General features: G+C 39.6%; 1 protein-coding gene across 3 annotated transcripts in view; it reads left to right on the plus strand.

Annotated features, from left to right (window-relative positions):
- The window catches only part of LOC150085736 (synaptic vesicular amine transporter-like), a 318,170-nt gene that overhangs the window by 235,357 nt on the left and 63,780 nt on the right, over positions 1 to 19,033 (plus strand). For all 3 annotated transcript variants that reach the window (XR_016546977.1, XM_090374208.1, XM_090374207.1), the window contains exons 5-6: positions 868 to 951; positions 10,207 to 10,389. Coding sequence is in view for 2 of the 3 variants with exons in the window: in XM_090374208.1 (XP_090230334.1) it covers positions 868 to 951; positions 10,207 to 10,389 (267 nt within the window). In the remaining variant the exon portion in view is untranslated. The remainder of the gene's footprint in view (positions 1 to 867; positions 952 to 10,206; positions 10,390 to 19,033) is intronic.

The raw sequence follows: 19,033 nt of genomic DNA on the forward strand, positions 1-19,033 counted from the left end.
CTCCACCACTTCAAGCCTCTAATAAGCAAAGTGGTTGTATTGCACCAGTTGAGAGTCATCTACCACCTGGTAATTTTCCGTTGGGGTGGGTTCCACACCTAGACCCTGCTTACGTTGGTTCCCACCTGGGTGGTCACCTACTGTGTGCTAGGTGCCATATTTCAGGACTTGCACATGGGGGTTATACCCAGGGTTACTTACAGTCCCACCATCGTGAAGGTGCGAGCAGAGGATTTGGCTGTCACCGACCGACCGGACTTCGCCGAAATTAGGTTCACTTGACTTGAGTGGCACGCGAATATTAGTTCCATCAGCGTTTTAGACTCTCAGATAGCAATCTGTGCTTGGCATATCTGGGAGAATGTCTGCCACACCCTAAAGGACCGAGCCAGAGAAGTGTATGGATAACGAATCGTTTTGCAATCTTTTTGTATGGTATATAATAGCTAAGTTGTTTATGCCAACGTACATTGTAAACAAGCCTTCTCCATAACGGAAGGGAGCGATGGTCGCCTGAAAATAGACGATCACTGTTGAGCAGTGACCCATCATCTAAGAGACATGCAAAGACTGGCATCTTTTGTGGCTCCACACAAGTGAAAAATGACATTAAAGTACTATTTAAAGAAGGATCGCTTGAAAAGCTTAAGTGAATTGAGAGTTGGTATAAGATTGGTAAACCGCCTTAATTAAGCATATTGCGATAAACTGATTAATCATCCTCCAGAAAGGAAACAAAACATATGGTATATGGGTGAAAGAGGAAGCAAAATATTTTCTCTTTCGGAAGAAAGTGATTATAATCCTGCATAAAGCATATTGATCTTCAGTTTCACTATACTTAATATTCCTTTTTTTTTTTTCTAGTTTTCGCCATTGGAAAAGACTACCCGACTCTGTTCATTGCTAGAGCATTACAAGGTGTTGGATCAGCATGCACTAGTGTTGCAGGTAGGTTTTAGTTACAGACATTGGAGTAGAAGTATATTAATTAAAAGGGCCTACGTTTCGAAATATTCCGGAAAAATGATCCCAGAAATTAGAAATTATTTCTAAAAAGGTTGATTAAAAAGCGGGTGTAAGTGAATAGAGTAATAAGTCGTGTAAAGAAAGTAATGATTTCTGATGCAAATTTGCATTTTAAAAGTATCGGTAAGCGGGTTGCTTGATAAAATAAAATAAAAGAACTTAATATTTGAAGCATGATTAATTTAATTTTTACACTCAGAAACTAAAATACAATATTTAAATGCACTGTTGAAAAACTGTCATATTAGGACTGCCCAAGAACTAGCTCATCTTCCCATGTAATATGTTTATAAATTTCATGTTTTCTCTGATCGATTATCTGTTTTTCTGGATGAAAAACTCGGTTTCCGGGGATACCTTGTTATCTACGCCTGAAACCGGCTTACTCAGGCATAGTGAAATAAAAAAAAAAAAACCATAAATTCCTCGTTATTGACGAGATTGGAATTGCAACCACCGTGCTATCCACGCAGAATTAAATGCACTTTTTTTTTGTGGGTTATTTCTTATGTAGGGTGGCCCCTAAACGTTCGTTCAACTCCACCATAGTTATCTGTGATAGACAAATCGACCAGAGAACACAAGAAGCTACGACCATGATATACTTGGGCAGTTGAATTAATATTACGGGTGACATTTATAATTTTTTTATAATTTCGTGATGATACAAAACCCTGTAAAATGGCCAGAAATGAGTAATGTTTAGTTGTTTCTGGTTACTTGCTACCAGGAAGCAACGATCAGCAGGAAGGCTGCTTACCTACCCTTCCACACCACGAGAAGACGGGCAACAACTATGCACGTACTATACTAAATAGTACATCCAGCACCCATAGTAAGAAGCACAAGTCGTATGGGTGAAACAGTCACATAGGATTATTATCACGTAGGATTCTCAAAACCACAGAATCCCGCATCCACTGGAGATAGTGCAATACCGGTGGATGCCAGTTCCCGTGCCGAAGTTTGGGTACGAGCATGTGAAAATCCCCTCTTTAATAAAGTGGAGACAAGCAAATCTTGCCCTCGAAGGGGCTAACTTTAAAAAAATATATAATAAATAAATAAATAAAACAATCCTGTCCACAAGTGAGACTAGCATACTTAACAATTTTAAATAAAAAATGAAATGTAATAATTAAATTTAAGTAATAAATTAAAATAATTATTATGAAATAAAAATAATAAAAAAAAAAAAGAGATAAGAAAAGCTAACACTGCTCTAAATAAATAACGAAGCCCAAGAAAAAAATTAAAAATTCAAAACAAGAGGGTTTCCAGTTAGATTATAAAAGTAGTCTTCTTGAGTTCAGGAGTCGATTCAGTAATCCATGCCTATTAAAAAGCTATGTAGAAAATTCCTGTAGAGCTGAGAAGGCATTTTGATTTGTAATAACATACAGTATCTCTCATGTTCAGGAGAAAAATGCAAATTTTTATATAAAGGAGAAAAATTATCTTCATTTAAGACGACTCCAATCTTCAGGGGACGAAACATGTATGTGACGCTGCAGAAACATATATGCCGTTGTTACATCGAATTCTTCTTCATTGAATTTCATTGAGTTACATTGAATGGGACAAAAAGAATGCTCTTACCAAGAGAGGCTCCTGCAAATTGCGGCGTCTGGAGAGACTAGGCACCTGCGATGTGCTTAGTCTTGGATCGAGGTGTATAAGGCCTTGAATGGTTTGAGCAAGCTCGATGCTAATGGGATACTTCTCTTGCTTAGATTACAAACCTGAGGAGACAAGAACTCAAATTGAGGAAAGACAGTTGTAGAATAGATGTGCCGAAATTTGCCTTTAGCCAGCGGTTAGTTGATTGCTGGAACAGACTTCAATCTGTCGTGGAAGTTGATAGCTTAAATAAATTCAAGGAAGAAGTGAACAAACTTTTGGAGCGAATGGATGGGTGAAATAAGTTTTTTTTTTTTTTTTTTTTTTCCTCCGACTGATGCTGTGTAAGCTTGCTTTCTTGTGTCATATGCCTCTGCTAATGCTGATTTAAGAAGAATGAACCTTTAAAGAACCATGGCCAGTTAAAGAGTGGTGTATAAAAAGTTTTGGCTAAAATCAAAGCTGATTAATTTTTGAAGTAGTGAATTTAATAACCGGTATAAAACATTTGGTCACTGCACCTTTGGCCTAGAAATTCCATCTCACTTGCCATCTTTCTTGTAGCTCAGTCCAACATTCTGCTCTAGCATTCTTTTGGATCGTCAGTGGGATCATAGGTCAAATCAGAAAAAATTAGAGGATATCCTTTAAGAATACAGTAAGTAAAACCTTTATACGTGAGATACAGGCCCAGAGGTAATAAGCGTGCAATAGTCTTTAAAGATGCAGTAGAAACTGTTAGTAGAAACTGTTTTGCTAGCAGTTCTATAAGAAGTGCTAGCAAAAAGGCCTTTTAGACACTGTTGTCTAGTTTGGTTTGAACTGTGATAAATTTGGTTCTATGAAACCAAATGCTGAATGAATGTGTGATGATTGGAATAAAAATTGCGTGATATAGAATTCTGAGAGTTCCCTTTTCTAAACCCCAATTCTGCTGAGAGGTTCTGAACAACATGGCCGTAAAAGTTAACTTTTTTTGAAAGGTTCTAGATGTGTGGGGAGAATGACAATTTTTTTTTATCCAAAATAATCCCGAAGTGCTTATGAGTGGTAACAAGTGGAAAAGGTACTCCATTAAACTTGACAACTGGAGATCTACGTTTCCGTGAAATATCCATCTTAGTTTCAGGTGTTAACACCTTTCATTTTTCATAGTCTAATCCAGCAAGTTATCGAGTACAGAGTTAGCACGTTGTTCCAATTGGGACTTGGAGTTACCATGCACTAAGGTAAAAAGATTGTCTGCAAACACGTTCATTTGCACATCGGCCATGTCAAACGCAGAATACAGCCGATTATCGAGGACGAGGTTCCACACGAGAGGACCAAGAATTGAACCCTGGGGCCACTCAAGAAACAGCCTTAAATTCCGACTGATGTTTGGTTTTTTTTTAATTTTTTTATTTATTAACACAACTGTATATACATTCTCAAGATATATTAATCAATTCATATACAATATTTATATACAGATTTTATATACATACTCTTATATATACTTTAGTCTTTCTGTACATTTGATTGTGTGTGTCCTGATATGAAGGGTGGCTCCTAGACATATTAGGTATTAGGTATGTTGAGGGTCTAACGGTTCCTGGGATTTCTCCCATCTCCGCGTATGTTCTCTGTATCGGTCAAGCCAGAGATTTAAAAGTGTGTGGGATATGTAGTATGTTGTGCCCATTGTTCATCCGGCCTGTTAGCCGCCGGGCCCCTAGTGGGGCCCGACGTTACCAATACCAGCCACGAGGAGGCCAGCCGGGTGTTACCAGTGATTGAAACAGTACTCTGGCAGGTCCTGCCACCTACTTTCCTGGGATTTCAGTGGCTAGGACCAAAATAAATAAAATAAAAATTAGAAAAATAAATAGTCGCGAGAATGTTTTATTGCGTATTTGGGGTTTTGCTTTAGGAGCACTGTTTGAGGTTTTACGCCGAAGGTCTTGATAAAGCCTAATTGGGTCGGGCAAGAATTTTGGTGTGCTTAGAATTTTGATGTAGGGCTAATCGCTGTGTGAGATGACAGATTTGGGTGGGGATACAAAAGGCTGGGGGGTGAAATAGGAAGCAGAGGGGTCGATAGGGAAGGTGACCCCCCGTTTTTCAGTGGGCATGCCCATGCCTCACCAGAGGGAAATAGTGTTGACGAGGGGGAAGGGAGCGTGTGTCTCTCCCCCCCACCAGGGATTAGGGTTTTAAAGAAATCTCGCAGGTGCGAGATTTGATAGCCAGATGGCACTCTAGTTCTGATGTCATTCCATTTTTCATCATTTTCAGGAACTTCGGTGTGGCGCGCTTGTATCAAGTCAGAGATGGTTGGCCGCAGGATTCTTGCTTTGGTCTCTCCCAGGAGGAGTAGCCCTGCGCAGGTCTCTTGAGTTTCAAATGGCGTGTCTATTTCTTCATGCTGAGATTTTATTCTTTTGCTCTTGCTTTGACTCTTCTGTGTCTCTCCTTTATTTTTACTTCATCCATGACATTTGGTTTTTGATATATCTATTGGGTGTTATTATCCTCCCGAGGATCAGGTTGCATTGAAATAATTGTTTTCCTTCTTGTGAATAATTGTATTGCGAAGTTAGTTAGTGCTGTGTACTCTTCCTGAGTGTCCAATAGTCGAGACTCTTGGTTGATTGGGTTATACTGAATTCTTACAATAAGTCTTGCTCTTATATCTTCATAGTGGTCGCAGTCATGCATGACGTGACTCCAAGTCTCTGGTTCTCCACATGGACAGTTCCTGTCTTCTATTATGCCCATTGTGTTTAGTTTATCTCTGAACGGGCCGTGGCCTGTTAATAATAGGTAGTGTTGAGGCCCGGGTATATCCATGCTGGTGCTTTTGGGTACATTTTTGTTACAAGGGGAAGAAATTTGTGGGTTATGGCTCCTTTGGTGGTTTCATTCCACCTTGTCTGCCAAATGTGAGTTAGGTGTGCATCAATTCTTTTTTGCTCCTGCTTCCAATCATTGGTAACATTGAGGGTTAAGCCGTTAGTTGTGATTGGTATTGCCTTTTTGTAATAATACATTAATCCAGTTCGTACTACCTCTAAGTCAAAGGGCAGTGCACCAGCAATGACCTGAAGCGCTGCCGTACTAGTTGTATTGCTTGCCCTAGTGATGGTGAGTAGTATGTTCCTTTGTATTGTTTCTAATATTTTCCTATTTGTTACTGTGTTAGTCTTCGTCATCCATATAGGTGAGCCGTAGATAATTGCTGGTATAAATAAGGCTTTATAATATAAGGAGAGGGTCCTCTTGTTTAGTCCCCAGTTCTTTCGCGTTATTTTTATTATGAGTCCTGTATATTTGCGTATTTTCTTCCTGAGGTAATTTAGATGGGGTTTAAATGAGAGATTGCTATCTATAATTATCCCTAGATACTTTATCTGGTTGGTTAGTCTGACAGTGGTACCTTCTATTTTGATTTGTGGCGGCCGGTTTAATTTAAGTTTTCCTCTAAGAAGAACGGAGCTGGTCTTTTCCGGTGCTATTTTTAGATTGTTTATTTTGGCCCACTCCTGTAGGGTTTGCAGTGCTTTGTTTGCTTGCTTTTCCAGATTTGCTCGTGAGTCCGCTGCTGTGGATAAGACCAAATCATCAGCAAAGGCCTGTGCCTCCACATCGCCCAGGTCCTTGCAGAGAAAGTCATCTAGAACAATGTTCCACAGGAGTGGCCCCAGGACCGATCCCTGGGGGCAGCCCCTGCGGACAAGACGGGTGAGGCTAGCATAAGGTGTGAGGATCTGCACTTCCCTGTTCGTGAGATAGGATTTTAGGCTGTCATAAAGATTTTGTGGCAAAGATGCAGCACGGAGCCTTGCCAGGACGCTCGGCCACCAGAGGGTGTCGAACGCCCCAGCAAAGTCCACTGCAATCACTAAAAAATACTTGTTGGTGCATTGTGTGGCTTTGTTGAGAAGATCCAGAATTGCATCTGTGGGTGAAGAACCCTGTTTAAAGCCATATTGTTTTGGACTGCTGAGGTTTGCTTCTGTGTAGTAGTGTTCGATTCTCTTGTACAATAGCCTTTCGTAAATCTTGCTAACTGTGGATAACAGGGCTATCGGTCTATACGATGTTGGTAACTCCAGTGGTTTTGTTGAACTTTTTGGTATCAATTTTAGTATAGCTGTTTTCCATTGAGTTGGGAAGTGACCTTGTGCCAAGCAGCAGTTATAGAGTCGCAGAAGGAGTTGGGGAACATATTCTGCTGTCTTTTTAATCATTTCTGGTTCGATTAGATCTGAACCTGGACATCGCTTGTTTTTTGTTCTGCTTGTAGCCTCTTGTATCTCTTCAAGAGTGAATGGTGGTTCTCTTTGGGTGTTTGCATATTGCGCGTTTGTTTGGCATATTTCTGTCTGCTCCAATGTCATCTCTGTTGGCGGTTCCTGTATAATTGTTGCAAGAATATTTGTTACTGAGTCTTTCCAGGTTGTGGTCATAGTGCCTTGCGGGGTTTTGGTTGCCGTTGTCACTTCACCTCTGGGCAGCCTGCTGGTTGTGATTTTGTACACCACCCCCCAGGGATAAGTATTTCCTGTTGTTTGGACAGAGTTATGCCAACTTTCCCTTTTGCTCTTTTTGATTTTGTCTGTGTACTGGTTTCTGAGTTGACGATATCGATTTCTCAATTCCTCAACTTCCGCTGCCGGCCACGTTAGCCCATCTTCACCTTTTACTCCTGTGAAAGCTCAGAACGTCTGGAAAACAGGTCTGAAAAAAGAGCGTTATGTCAGGCCATTTCGCCACCAGGGATTAACCAACACCTGGATCAACCATTCTCTGTGTGTGCTGTAATGCACAAATCCCGCACCTACCGGAAGTAGTGCTATACTGGTAGGTGCCAGCAATCCCGCCCCCAAGGCTGCCCAAACTTGGAGGCCAGCGAAAAAATTAAAAAATAAATAAATAATAATAATAAAAAAAAAAAATTCCAACTAAGAACAATGTATACTTTTTGAAACAAAAGCAACATTATACAATTATTTACATGTAAATAGCAAATACATACACTTAGAATGACATTAACTTAACAATAACGCTTAGAAACATTAACAATAACGCTTAGAAACATTAACAATAACACTTAAAAACATTAACACTTAGATTAACATTATCTCCACTTAGAATCCATCCACAAATGCAAGCCTGCATTTGGGTATCCAGGAGCAGAAGATCATCTCGCACTGTAAACAAGAAACATCCTATAAAGATGACATTACACGAAGTGTTCTGTCGTCAAATGTGCAGCACTTCCCTTAATTGGTATCCTGCAAAAGATTTAACTCCTGTCTTCTTTTAAAAACTTTGGCCGAGAATTCCTGAAGCAAAGCAAAGATGTCCCACCTCTGAACCAAGAGAGGTAAATTATTCTCCGTGAGGTTTGGTAACCTATTTAGTAATTCCTGCCTGTCTGAAGTATACAGTCCGCATTCAAGGGTGACATGTCTCCAAGATTCAACCTCACCGCACGAACAGTAGGGGTCAGGTTCTAATCCTCTTTCAAATAGTTTGGCCCTTTGATGTTTGGTTTGGATGAAGATAGTACAAATAACTGTTGAACAGAGGGCAGAGATATTTAAAGCAACGAGCGATTCTAAGGCGCACTAGGACACTCGCCGACCGGGCTAGCCGGGTGGGTAAAGTGCCTGCCTGGCAACCCAAAGGTCGCGGGTTCGAATCCCGCCTCGGGCTTGGATCAGAGTAGAAAATGCAAAAAACCTTGGGAGGTGCAATATGGCCACAGAAGCCGATGCGCCAACAACTAAAAAAAAAAAAAAAAAACTAGGATACTCTCCATCAGACACTGTCGAAGGCGCCTTCGAAATCAATAAATTGTCAGTGTATATTTGTGAGTAGAAATATAAATTAGCTTTTTCAATTCAGAAAGCACATCTTCACAACTACAACCTGGCTTAAAGGCATATGGAAGAAAGGAAGATTGATTAATTTCCAAAAGAAGTTGATTACACCTGTATGACTTCAGGTTTTCTAATAACTTGCCTAAATGGGACAATAAGATGATAGACCAGCGTGATTTAGGATAATTTGGTGGCCGTAAAAGCATCTATAAGGTGTATTAAAAACATTATGATAGAGTAATCCCTGGATTTGGGATTATTTTAACGAGGGAGACTTCCAAATAACATGGAAATTCCCAGTCTCAAGACACTTCTTGAAGCGTTTCAAGAGATGGTTTGGCCTCAGAAGAATCTGTTTATGAAAATACTTTCAATAGACCACCTTTGTATTTGTTATTACTGATAGAAGAAACATCATTTTTAAGCTCTTTCGTAGAAAACAATGGAGTACAAATGGGCGAATCCTATTCCTCATTATATTTCCTAACCCCAGAATGGTAGGCAGAATCACGAGTTATATAATCATTGGGAAAGAGTCAACTATTTGACGGACAGTTTGTGTCCGGGTAAGAATTTTAGTATTATTTGAATATTCGACTGCTGAATTAAAGATATCACTAGGAGAGTTAATTTATTTCTACTGATTTTTATATATGACACCCCACGGACCTTGATTTCCAGTTGTGTGTGCAAAATTCTGTTAAGATTTGATCTTATTATTAGTTATATATTGCTTTAACTTATTTCCTTTTCTCCTTTTTATAATTTAAGTGTAACTTCTAAACCACAAGACCACACTTGTTGACCACAAATAAAGGCTCTCTACTACCTTTTACATTTTGATAAAGGCATCTATCGTGATGAACCTTGCAACGTTGAATCGAAATGCACTGTTAGAACGTAATCGTAATTGATTTAAATTATATTAACACTATTGTTGAAATTAAGTTGATTATATGCAGAAGAGAACTATCGGCAGGTAAACCTAAGTTTTGTATTAAAAGAATATTAAGTTATAATTATGGTGCTGACTCGCAACATTTACCAGCTTACATTCTAAATTATTTTTTAATACTGCCAGCGTTCTATTTATTATTATTATTTTATTTATTATTATTTTTTTTAATTACCAAAATAAAGATGAGTGACTAACTATCAAGGAAAAAAAGACAAAAAAAAAAAAAAAACGAACAGTTATCAATTAAGTACATTAATTGATAACTGCGCATTGGGTGGAAGTTAAGGTATACTTACCACCGTAGTTATTTTTATGTATTTGTCTTTTGCCAAAGATTGTCTTCTTCATTACTTTCAGTTAAGAAACTAGTGGAATATATTTTACGATGGTTAGAAACAATCACTGGTAGTACTAAGAGTTGGCGTTTATCTTTTTAATTTGTTCCTTAGAACTGTATTTTTTTATTTTTTTTACAAATATGATTGCGTATAAATGATAGAGTAGTTACTTTTAACAATTACTAAATAATATTTCTCGCGAATCTTAATTTTTCTAAGAAGTATTTTTTACTAACAGCATTCACTCGTTAAAATTCATTATTAATTTTAATGGAAATGACAGCCATTCAGATGATCAATTTACTCTGTTATAATAATATATTGTACTGTAAAAAATGTTCTGAATGCTCATTTTGTTTCAAAAAAAGTAAATTGTTTATTGATTTTATAGGAATGGGAATGTTAGCTGCTTTCTATCCCGACGACAGAGAACGTGGTAATGCAATGGCCATCGCTTTGGGCGGACTTGCCCTCGGGGTTTTGATAGGACCACCCTTTGGAGGTGTCATGTACGAATTTGTTGGTAAATCTTCTCCGTTCTTGATTCTGGCTTTTCTTGCGCTTCTTGATGGATGTAAGTCATTTTCTTAATATGCAATTTATTATTGTAATAAAAGTAATTTCGAAGAAATTATAATATACATTATGAAACAAAATATAATACAATAAACTTATGAACCATAGCCGTCATCCACGTCTTAAGCATAGCAACTGCGTTCACCGTAGAATTTCAAAAGTCAACGATGCATTTTGGATAGTTTTGAGGTTTGCAACTTCAGACGAGGATTTTTCTTAGAACAACATATTAGCAAATCAATTTATTTCTAGTACGGAAAAACTGTAGCACCCTAAATTAACGGTGGCTGTTATAGTCATCAAATGGAAACATCATGGAGCTACCCCAGTGGAGGAACGTTCAGGTATACTACAGAAATTGACAGAAAATGACCAGAGGGCGTTCAGAAGAGTAGGGCCGAATAAAATAACTCCTATCTATTTAGGAGTGAGGACGGCTACAGGAACTGATATTAGTACAAAGCTACATATCAGATTTTCTGGAAGAGCTTAGCACACATATTAAACTTCACAGTACGCAATGCAAACAGCGATTTGTGAGGTGTACAACTAGTTGCCACCTCTCGTGGTTTTAACCTCAGTCTTCAGTTGAGCATGTCATGTTCGGGGGCAGGTTTTGTCGTAATTTCTTCGAGTGGTAGAAAAAATAAACTCCATCCATTTTGAGGCGATATTATTGCATGTTATTGTATTTTTAAAATGTATATAACTTATGAACCTACTGTACTTTAATATTTGTATTATTAGTATTATCCTATAGTGCGTAGTGTTATTTGTAATGCGGTTCTTGGGGTTTTCCTCAAACTCTGCGTTTAACTCTGAATACATCTGTAAAGGCAAGATTTGTGTAGATTAGTGCGTGTTCGTGTGGTGTTAGTGAGGGTTACGTTGTTCATCCGGCCTCTTAGCCTAGGGGCCTGTGTTTTGACACAAACCTCTGTAGAATGCCACGATGAAGCGGGCTGGACAGTAGGAAGTGTAAGAGCTCTGGCATGGCGAACCCTGAGGTAACGAAGGCAGGGAGGACCAAAAAAATGTAAGTTCGAAAAGAGTGGGGGGGAAAGGTGGTAGAAAGATAGAGGGGGCAGTTGTGAAGGCGCCCACCTGGTTGAAGGGATGGAAAAGGAAGGGGAACCCCAGCACAGACTCCCATCCTGATTCAGGGGGTAGAAATTAAAGTTCAGTGGAATGAGCCACCGAGGGTGGGGGAGGGGAAGATGAAAGAGGACGACCACCCCAGGTGGTAGAATTGAAAGATCACGGGGAAAGCGCTCCCTATGTTGGAGTGCCTGTAGGGGCTCTGTCCCACACTGGCCAGGGTGCAACCCTAATGGCCAGTGTTAGCTTCCCACATCATGCTGGCTAAGAAGAGCTATGGCATGGGTCTGCTTGGATGAGCATGGGGCTATAATAGTCCACACGTTCATCAGTCTGCCCGAGGTTGGAGAGACTATTTATTTATTACACTCATTCAGATTACTCATTCAACTGTCATTCAGATTTTCTATTTTTTCTTTATTTTTTTAATTTTTTTTTCGACCTATATCCATCATTTGTTCTCTTTTATGACTTTTTGACAAAGTCATTCCTGCTTTAACCCAACAGTGTTTTTCGCAGAGGCCACCCCACCTCCATACCGTAGTACCGAGACGATCCACTACTACTAATCTGTTGGAGACTCTCTTCAGAATGCAGCACGCATTAAATGAAAAAGCCCAAATTGACATCATATTCCTTGATATAAAGGCAGCTTTCGATAAGGCACCTAATTGTACAATACCAAGAATTCCGTGCAGAATACACTCATTGGGCATCCCTCAGGGAGGTTTATCAGCTTTGCTGTTCGCTGCCGCCCTGGAGCCTTTTCTGGCTGGGAATCAGAATTTTATTTCCTCTGCCTTTGATATAAAATATTTTGTTGTCTCTAACGAAGGATCTCTGGTGTCCGACGTCAATTTCCATGCCAACGCTAAGCTGTATGAACCTACGCAAAATCGGTTTGTGGCTAAACTCAGACAAGTCAGCACAACTGACAATAACTAATAAGATAAAAAATCCAACCAAATTATCTATTAATGAAGCACAGATTAAGAAAGTCAACTCATACACCGACGTAGGACGAGGGCCTTACCTTCCAAAGGCACTTTCAGAACACGAGAACATAAACTCTCGCTGCCATATGGGCTGTAAGACAGGAAATAACTGGGATGCGAAACCAGCAACTAATGACCCAATATATCCAAAAATGTATCGTTTCTGTATCCTTATATGCTTCGACAATTTGGTCCTCTGCTCCAAATACTTACATTAGGAAATTTCTCAGCCTGGAATACTGGTTGCTCCGGTGGTTAAATAGGATTGCCGGGAAGCCCTTCACAATTTCGAAATCTATACTGTACGCAAATTTGAACACATCTCCGTGGATTCAGATGATCACAATACGTAACATCTGCACTCTAGCACAACTTCTCACTGAGAGTTTAAATGCCCCTCAAATTGAACATCTTGTAGTAAGGCCCCGCCCTGGAGCCCGCTTCCACAAACCTCAGTCTTCGAAGCGCTCTCAATAACATGGACGGATTAAGGGTGTTTCCTGCCAATACTCTGGAACTGTTTAGAGACCTCAAAATAGACCCGGACAGGTACTGCCATGAGAAAACTTACAGGAAGCTCATTGCAGCGGATCTGTATACGAAACTACAAATATGATGAAGAATGTAATTCAAGAAAGACTTCAAGTGCCCTCGAACTCATAAAAATCTTAAATGAACGATATATTATATTTTCAAAAGACTTATAGGACTGAGGATATTCCTTTTGTTCAGAGAATGACAATGAGGACCAATTCATAGTGTAAATGACGATGTCATTTTTCTATGTATGTATATTGTTTTGTAATTTTTCTATGAATGTATGATTTCTGTATCTATGTAATTTTTCCTCTGTTTATATATCTTATGTATTTGCTGATATTTTATCCTATGTTACACTCTAATAAGTTTAGTTGGATGTATGTATGAGCCACCCTCCTAGATAATTTCTGTACAAGGGTGGTTTTGGAATAAACTGATGATGATAATAATAACGCTTCAACAAAGGAGAAGACTGTTGTAACTTATTCTCAGTGGATACCACCACTAGACTGCACCATTTCAGGGCTATTTTGTATGTGTGGGATAATAACTCGACTATCCACTTGTCCCTATTAGACTTAGAAAAGCAAAGAAGTAGAGGGAAAGTAAGAGTGGAAGAGGAAAAGAAACGGTGTAGAAGAATGAAAGGGACAGTAACTCCTTCAACTGACACCACTCAAACTCCTCGAATAGGCAACGCTTCCCCAGTGGAGAAGGACTATTCTTGGAAACTTCAGACATCATCAGGCTCCCCCTGGTGCCGCTTCAGGGCTATTTGGCCCTTCTTCAGTGGGTGGTTAGGTACACAAGTGATGCAATGATGGCAAAACAGTTATGAAGTATAACTCCACAATATGAAAGATGGCATATGATGTATTAAGACTAGTGCGTTTAGGGCTAATGCCTCAGGCTGCCAGAAAGTCAAGACTATGTATAAGTTAAGTGCAAATGCATCATTAATACACAGCCAATTCTAAATTAGCAAAATATTTGCAAAGGCGGCATCGTTTTAAGTTAACTCATTGTGAATATTAATGATGCATTTGCATTTAACTTATACATAGTCTTGACTTTCTTGCAGCCTGAGGCATTAGCCCTAAACGCACTATAGCCTATCTCGACACTTAATTCGTCTATCTTCTGCTGAAGTCTTCTTTCCCAAGGTGGTGGTTCTGACTGTTTTCCTTCTGCGGCTAGTCTCATTTCTCTTCCATTAATCCTAGTGGCTACTATGGCAGCACAGTATACGGCTGTGTGATGGCCTCTCCTCTGGAATGCTGCATTAGATCAGTGGCTCACGAGAACACACGACGGTTCTCTAAAGGTGGCCTATGCTGATGACCTCGTGATTGCTATAGAAGGAAGGTCACGTAAGGTTATTATAGCACAAAATTCAACCTATTTTAGATGATTTGGTGGCATGGGCAGAATTCAACAAGCTCAAGATATCTCCCAGTAAAACAAATTTCATGACATTTAAAACCATTTTAATTATGGAAGACCACCATAAATTCAACTGAATGGTTCACAGATACCTTATGTTCCTCAAAACAAATATCTCGGCAAATCCTCAATGATAAATTAACCTTTCTCCCTGATATCACCAAACTGAAGGAAAAAATAAAATTTTACTGCTTCAGTCAAAAGAATCTCCAAAGGACACTGGGGTTTGAATAGAAAGACCAAGAAACGATATTATAAAACAATATTTCTGCCTATAGTTTCATACGTAGCAGGTATTTGGCACCAGAACATCGTTAAGGTCAAATCAAAAATAAGCTACTATCAATTCAAACAACAGTGCTTCTGGCACTAAATAATGTCCCTCGTATATTATCAAACAATGCCCTCTAAATCCTTGGAGAATAACTACCTTTAGATTTATTTATCTTATACCGTGGCATGATTTATAAACATGAAAGGACTGCAGGTATCTATTATGGGAATTACAACAGACCCAGTTAGAAACTTGAATACAGAACGGAAAAGATTATGGCGTGAAGGTTAGTACATGGCAAAGTAGATGGAATGAGTCTGTGCATGGTGAAGTCGCAAAGAAGTATATTGAAAATGTTGAGTTTGCTTCTACTCAACCTTCTGTTTCATGGTTTGCACCAAGCATGTTTAAGACGTATTTGTTAACAGGCCATGGATCTTTGAGGGTCAAATTTTTCGACAGAGGTTTGGAGCCGGATTCTTTTTGCACCTGTGGTCAAAAGGACTCTATCCATGTTTTACTACTTGGTCAGCAGTATACAGACCATAGAGTATTGCTACTTAATCAGGTTCCAGGTTTAGCTTAGGAGAATGTAAAAATACTAGTTGAGAACAAAACAAACTTTGAGACCTTCCAGAACTTTGCAGAATCGGTCTTTAAGAAAACACTAACTAAGAACTGAAAATCGAATAGAAATCTGACAGCTGAGAAGTAGATATGATATGAGAAGTTGATTTGTATCCCATTAAATATAAATAGCGACTTGTTGTCAGATATGTAAATTTAATTGTATTTCTAGGATTTAGAGTTAAAATTCTAGTATCTTGTACAAATGTAAATATTTACTTCGCTAAATTTATTGGAGTTTTTCAAATTGGCTTGTATCTGCTGAGGCGTCTATTTTTTCCACTAGTTTTTTTTTTTTTTTTGCTGGCTTCGAGGTTTGGGCAACCTGGGGGCGGGATTTCTGGCACCCACCGGTATTGCTCTATCTCCGGTGGGTGTGGGATTTGTGCACAAGGCACTAAATGTGATAGTAGACCCAGGCTCGGCTCCTCATGCCTGGGGGCGGGCAGCGGCTGCCTAGGTGTTGGCTGCTCCCTGGTGGCAAGGTGGACTTACACAAGCGACACACCATACACTAATACATAAAGCTTTGTAGAGTTTCTGCACCAACACAGATGTGCAAGGTAGAGATGGGCTTAGGCCTAGGAGCCACCCTCGATACAGGTAACACACACACACACACACACACACACACACACACACACACACACACACACACACGTGTGTGTGTGTTCGTATAATATAAAATATAGTGTGATGTCCTAAAGTTCTTTGGAGGCTTGAGTCTGCTATATCCACTGGAACTCCAAATCCTTGTGCTCTCATTTCTGTTCTAGGCAGCTGCTGGCTTTCCAACAGTCTGAGAACAGATGTAGCTTTTTCCAATGAAGTTTGGACTTTGTCTGAAATTTAATTATATGTATATTTATTTTTTATGTAATTTGATTATTTCCAGTTTGTTCATATCAATCTATTTGGTCATGGCAGGTTTTTTCCCTCCCTGTACTTGGGCAAACAGGAGGGGGCGTCTATAAGAGTACTGCTAAATTATGTGTAACAGACAGTGGGGTTGCCATTGGTCGGCTGGGACCCCTTTAACTAATAAATATCAATGTGTGATGGCCTCCAGTGTTACATCATTGTTGTGGAGGTAATGTGGTATTATTTTTCGATTGAGGTGGGCTGTGACTCTCCACAGGGTTCCATTGATCCTCTGCTTCGGTACCACGTAGTTCTTTGTGGGGTCCATTCCTTCGAATTCTGTTTGGGCCTTTTTCCGCTTGTCTTCTATCATGACCTCTTCTCTTTTCACTTCAGCTGGCCTGGGTTGTATTTCTTCCTCCTATGGTTCCGTAATAGTATTTTTTCTCCTCTGGTTCCGTATTGACTACGTTCTTTGTAGCTGATCGCTCATATCCTGCTTGGGGTCTTTTTTTTTTTTTTCCCAAGATTGCAGGAGCTATCAAGTTCTTCTTGACAATGGTCTTTCTCTGTTTCGCTGTTCGGTGTCCTGAATATCCCGGAATCGTTCCAACCACTTGATATGTAGTCTCTACCTGTACATTGTCGTACGGTCTCTATCTTGGTTATTTCGTAGTATGCTCGCATGATATATGTATTAATTTCGATATTCCACTTCGTGCATTGGCGTTTTCTTTCTTACTAACTAGCGCAGTTGTGCAGGAAGCACTTCCAGTTTGTGGGGCTGGATAGTCTTGCCCTTCTATTGTGGTACACATACGGGGGACAGCGCCATTGTCTTCCTCTGGAGACAATCTCCGACTTTTAAAACCAACGGTTGTGTCTAAAGCCTTAACGGGAGTGACTTTATCCTGTGCCACACTCGATGCAGTATGATTATTATTTCTCTTTGACATCATCCCTCTGTGCAAGTGGACCTATTTAGCTTCGGCTTTCGTCCAGTGGTAATGTTAGTTCTTAGGAATAATAATTATTATCATAACGATGGTTCACACGGTGATCGGGATGGCCATGTTTCTTTGACTTCCTGTTTTAGATCTATGTACTTCCTGATCATTTCCTGGTAGGATTTCTGTAAGTTACTGCTGTTCCGCACCGCTATTACGGTAAGTTAGGCAGCCATTTTTTTCTTGTCGACGAGGGATATGTCTGTTCTGTTGTGTGGGATCAACTTGTCCGTTATTATGATATTAGTTTTTGAGTAGGAGTTTCCAGTACGGTCTGGAGTTCGTACTTGTAATATGGTACACTATCTCTGATCAGCTTGCATTTTTGTGCTAGTGGCGACCTGATCGTATCTGAGTGTACTCCGTCCGGGTGATAATCCTGCCCCACACGGTGATCTGTTGGATCGTTTCTTAGCATAATTAACATCGTCAACATGTGTCATCAGTCTGGGGGGTCCTTGGAGAGTTAGGTTGTGGTGTTTAATTAATTACCTGGTCTTGTGGCGAGCAATGACTCCTTCGGACACAAGAACCCGCTTGTGTGCCATGCGTTGGAAACCATCTTATCTACTCGGAGGTCATTGTAGTGTCTACCGTGGAGTGCCTTCTTCGCCTGTCTGTCTGTCTTTGTTTCTTCTGTCTGTTTAGTATTACTATTAATAGTTGCAAATGATCCAAGAAAGCAAGCTATCACAGACAAAATTCACCTACCCATCCCCTCTAATAATTTGTCCAGTTCTTCCTTGAATTTATTGAAACTATCCACTTACATAAAAACAGATGGAAGTTTGTTCCAACAATCAGCTACCGCCCATTGGCTGAGGCAAAATTCCGCACATCTATTCTACAACCATCCATCTTCAATTTTAATTTATGTCCCATCATGTGTAGTCTGAGCAAGAGGAAGAATCCTATCAGCATTGAGTTTGCTCACGTCATTCAAAGACTCTAAACACCTCATTCAGATCACTCGCAGGTGCCTAGTCTCCAGACGCTGCAATTGTCAGAACTGAAGTCTTTCTTGGTAAGAGTACCCTTTTGTTCCCTTCAGAAATCTGGTAGCCCTTCTCTGCACCCGTTCCAGCAGATCTACATCCTTCCTGAAGTGAGGCCTCCAGAGCTGTATACAATACTCAAGATGCGGCCTAATCATGTCCCTTTTACAAAGGAACAATAACTTCCTTATCACTGCGCGCAAAGTTTCTGTATATCATTGACTGAGCTGTTCTGGCAGCCTACCTGCGTTGCTCAGAGAACTTCGCATCTGACTGAACAATTACTCCAGATATTGGCCCCGAGTGCCAAGCGAGTGATCATAGCGATATTTCCAAAGTGATTTGAAAGCGTCTTTTCTCTAAGCGATAGATTGTAGAGATTGTTAAAACCTTCTTTATTTCAAGTTATTTAATTTTGGCTTTTTCTAAATAAAGAACTAAGCTTAGTATCAAGGAAGGAAATACACCTTTCTTTTATATATATATATATATATATATATATATATATATATATATATATATAACCCATTTCTCTAACAAACTAACCACTAATCTCGTATCGCTTGGTCACTGGTGGCACCGCTCCTGCCTCCACGTGGCGGGGCTGGTAGTCTGAGTATTAATATAATACTCAGGGCGAAAAGGAGCAATTATGGATCCATTAATATCACCGACTGTAGAGCCTACGTGCTCGCATGAACTTGAGTCATCTCAAGCAAAAAGAATCAAAAAAGATGATTCTTCACATGACATACCTGCTTTTCTAATTTTACACTCTTTGTCAACGAAACCTCTTAGTAGC

This window comes from Mastigoproctus giganteus, chromosome 5 (genome assembly GCF_048544385.1).
Source record: "Mastigoproctus giganteus isolate SK-2022 chromosome 5, ASM4854438v1, whole genome shotgun sequence".
Taxonomy (NCBI): domain Eukaryota; kingdom Metazoa; phylum Arthropoda; class Arachnida; order Uropygi; family Thelyphonidae; genus Mastigoproctus; species Mastigoproctus giganteus.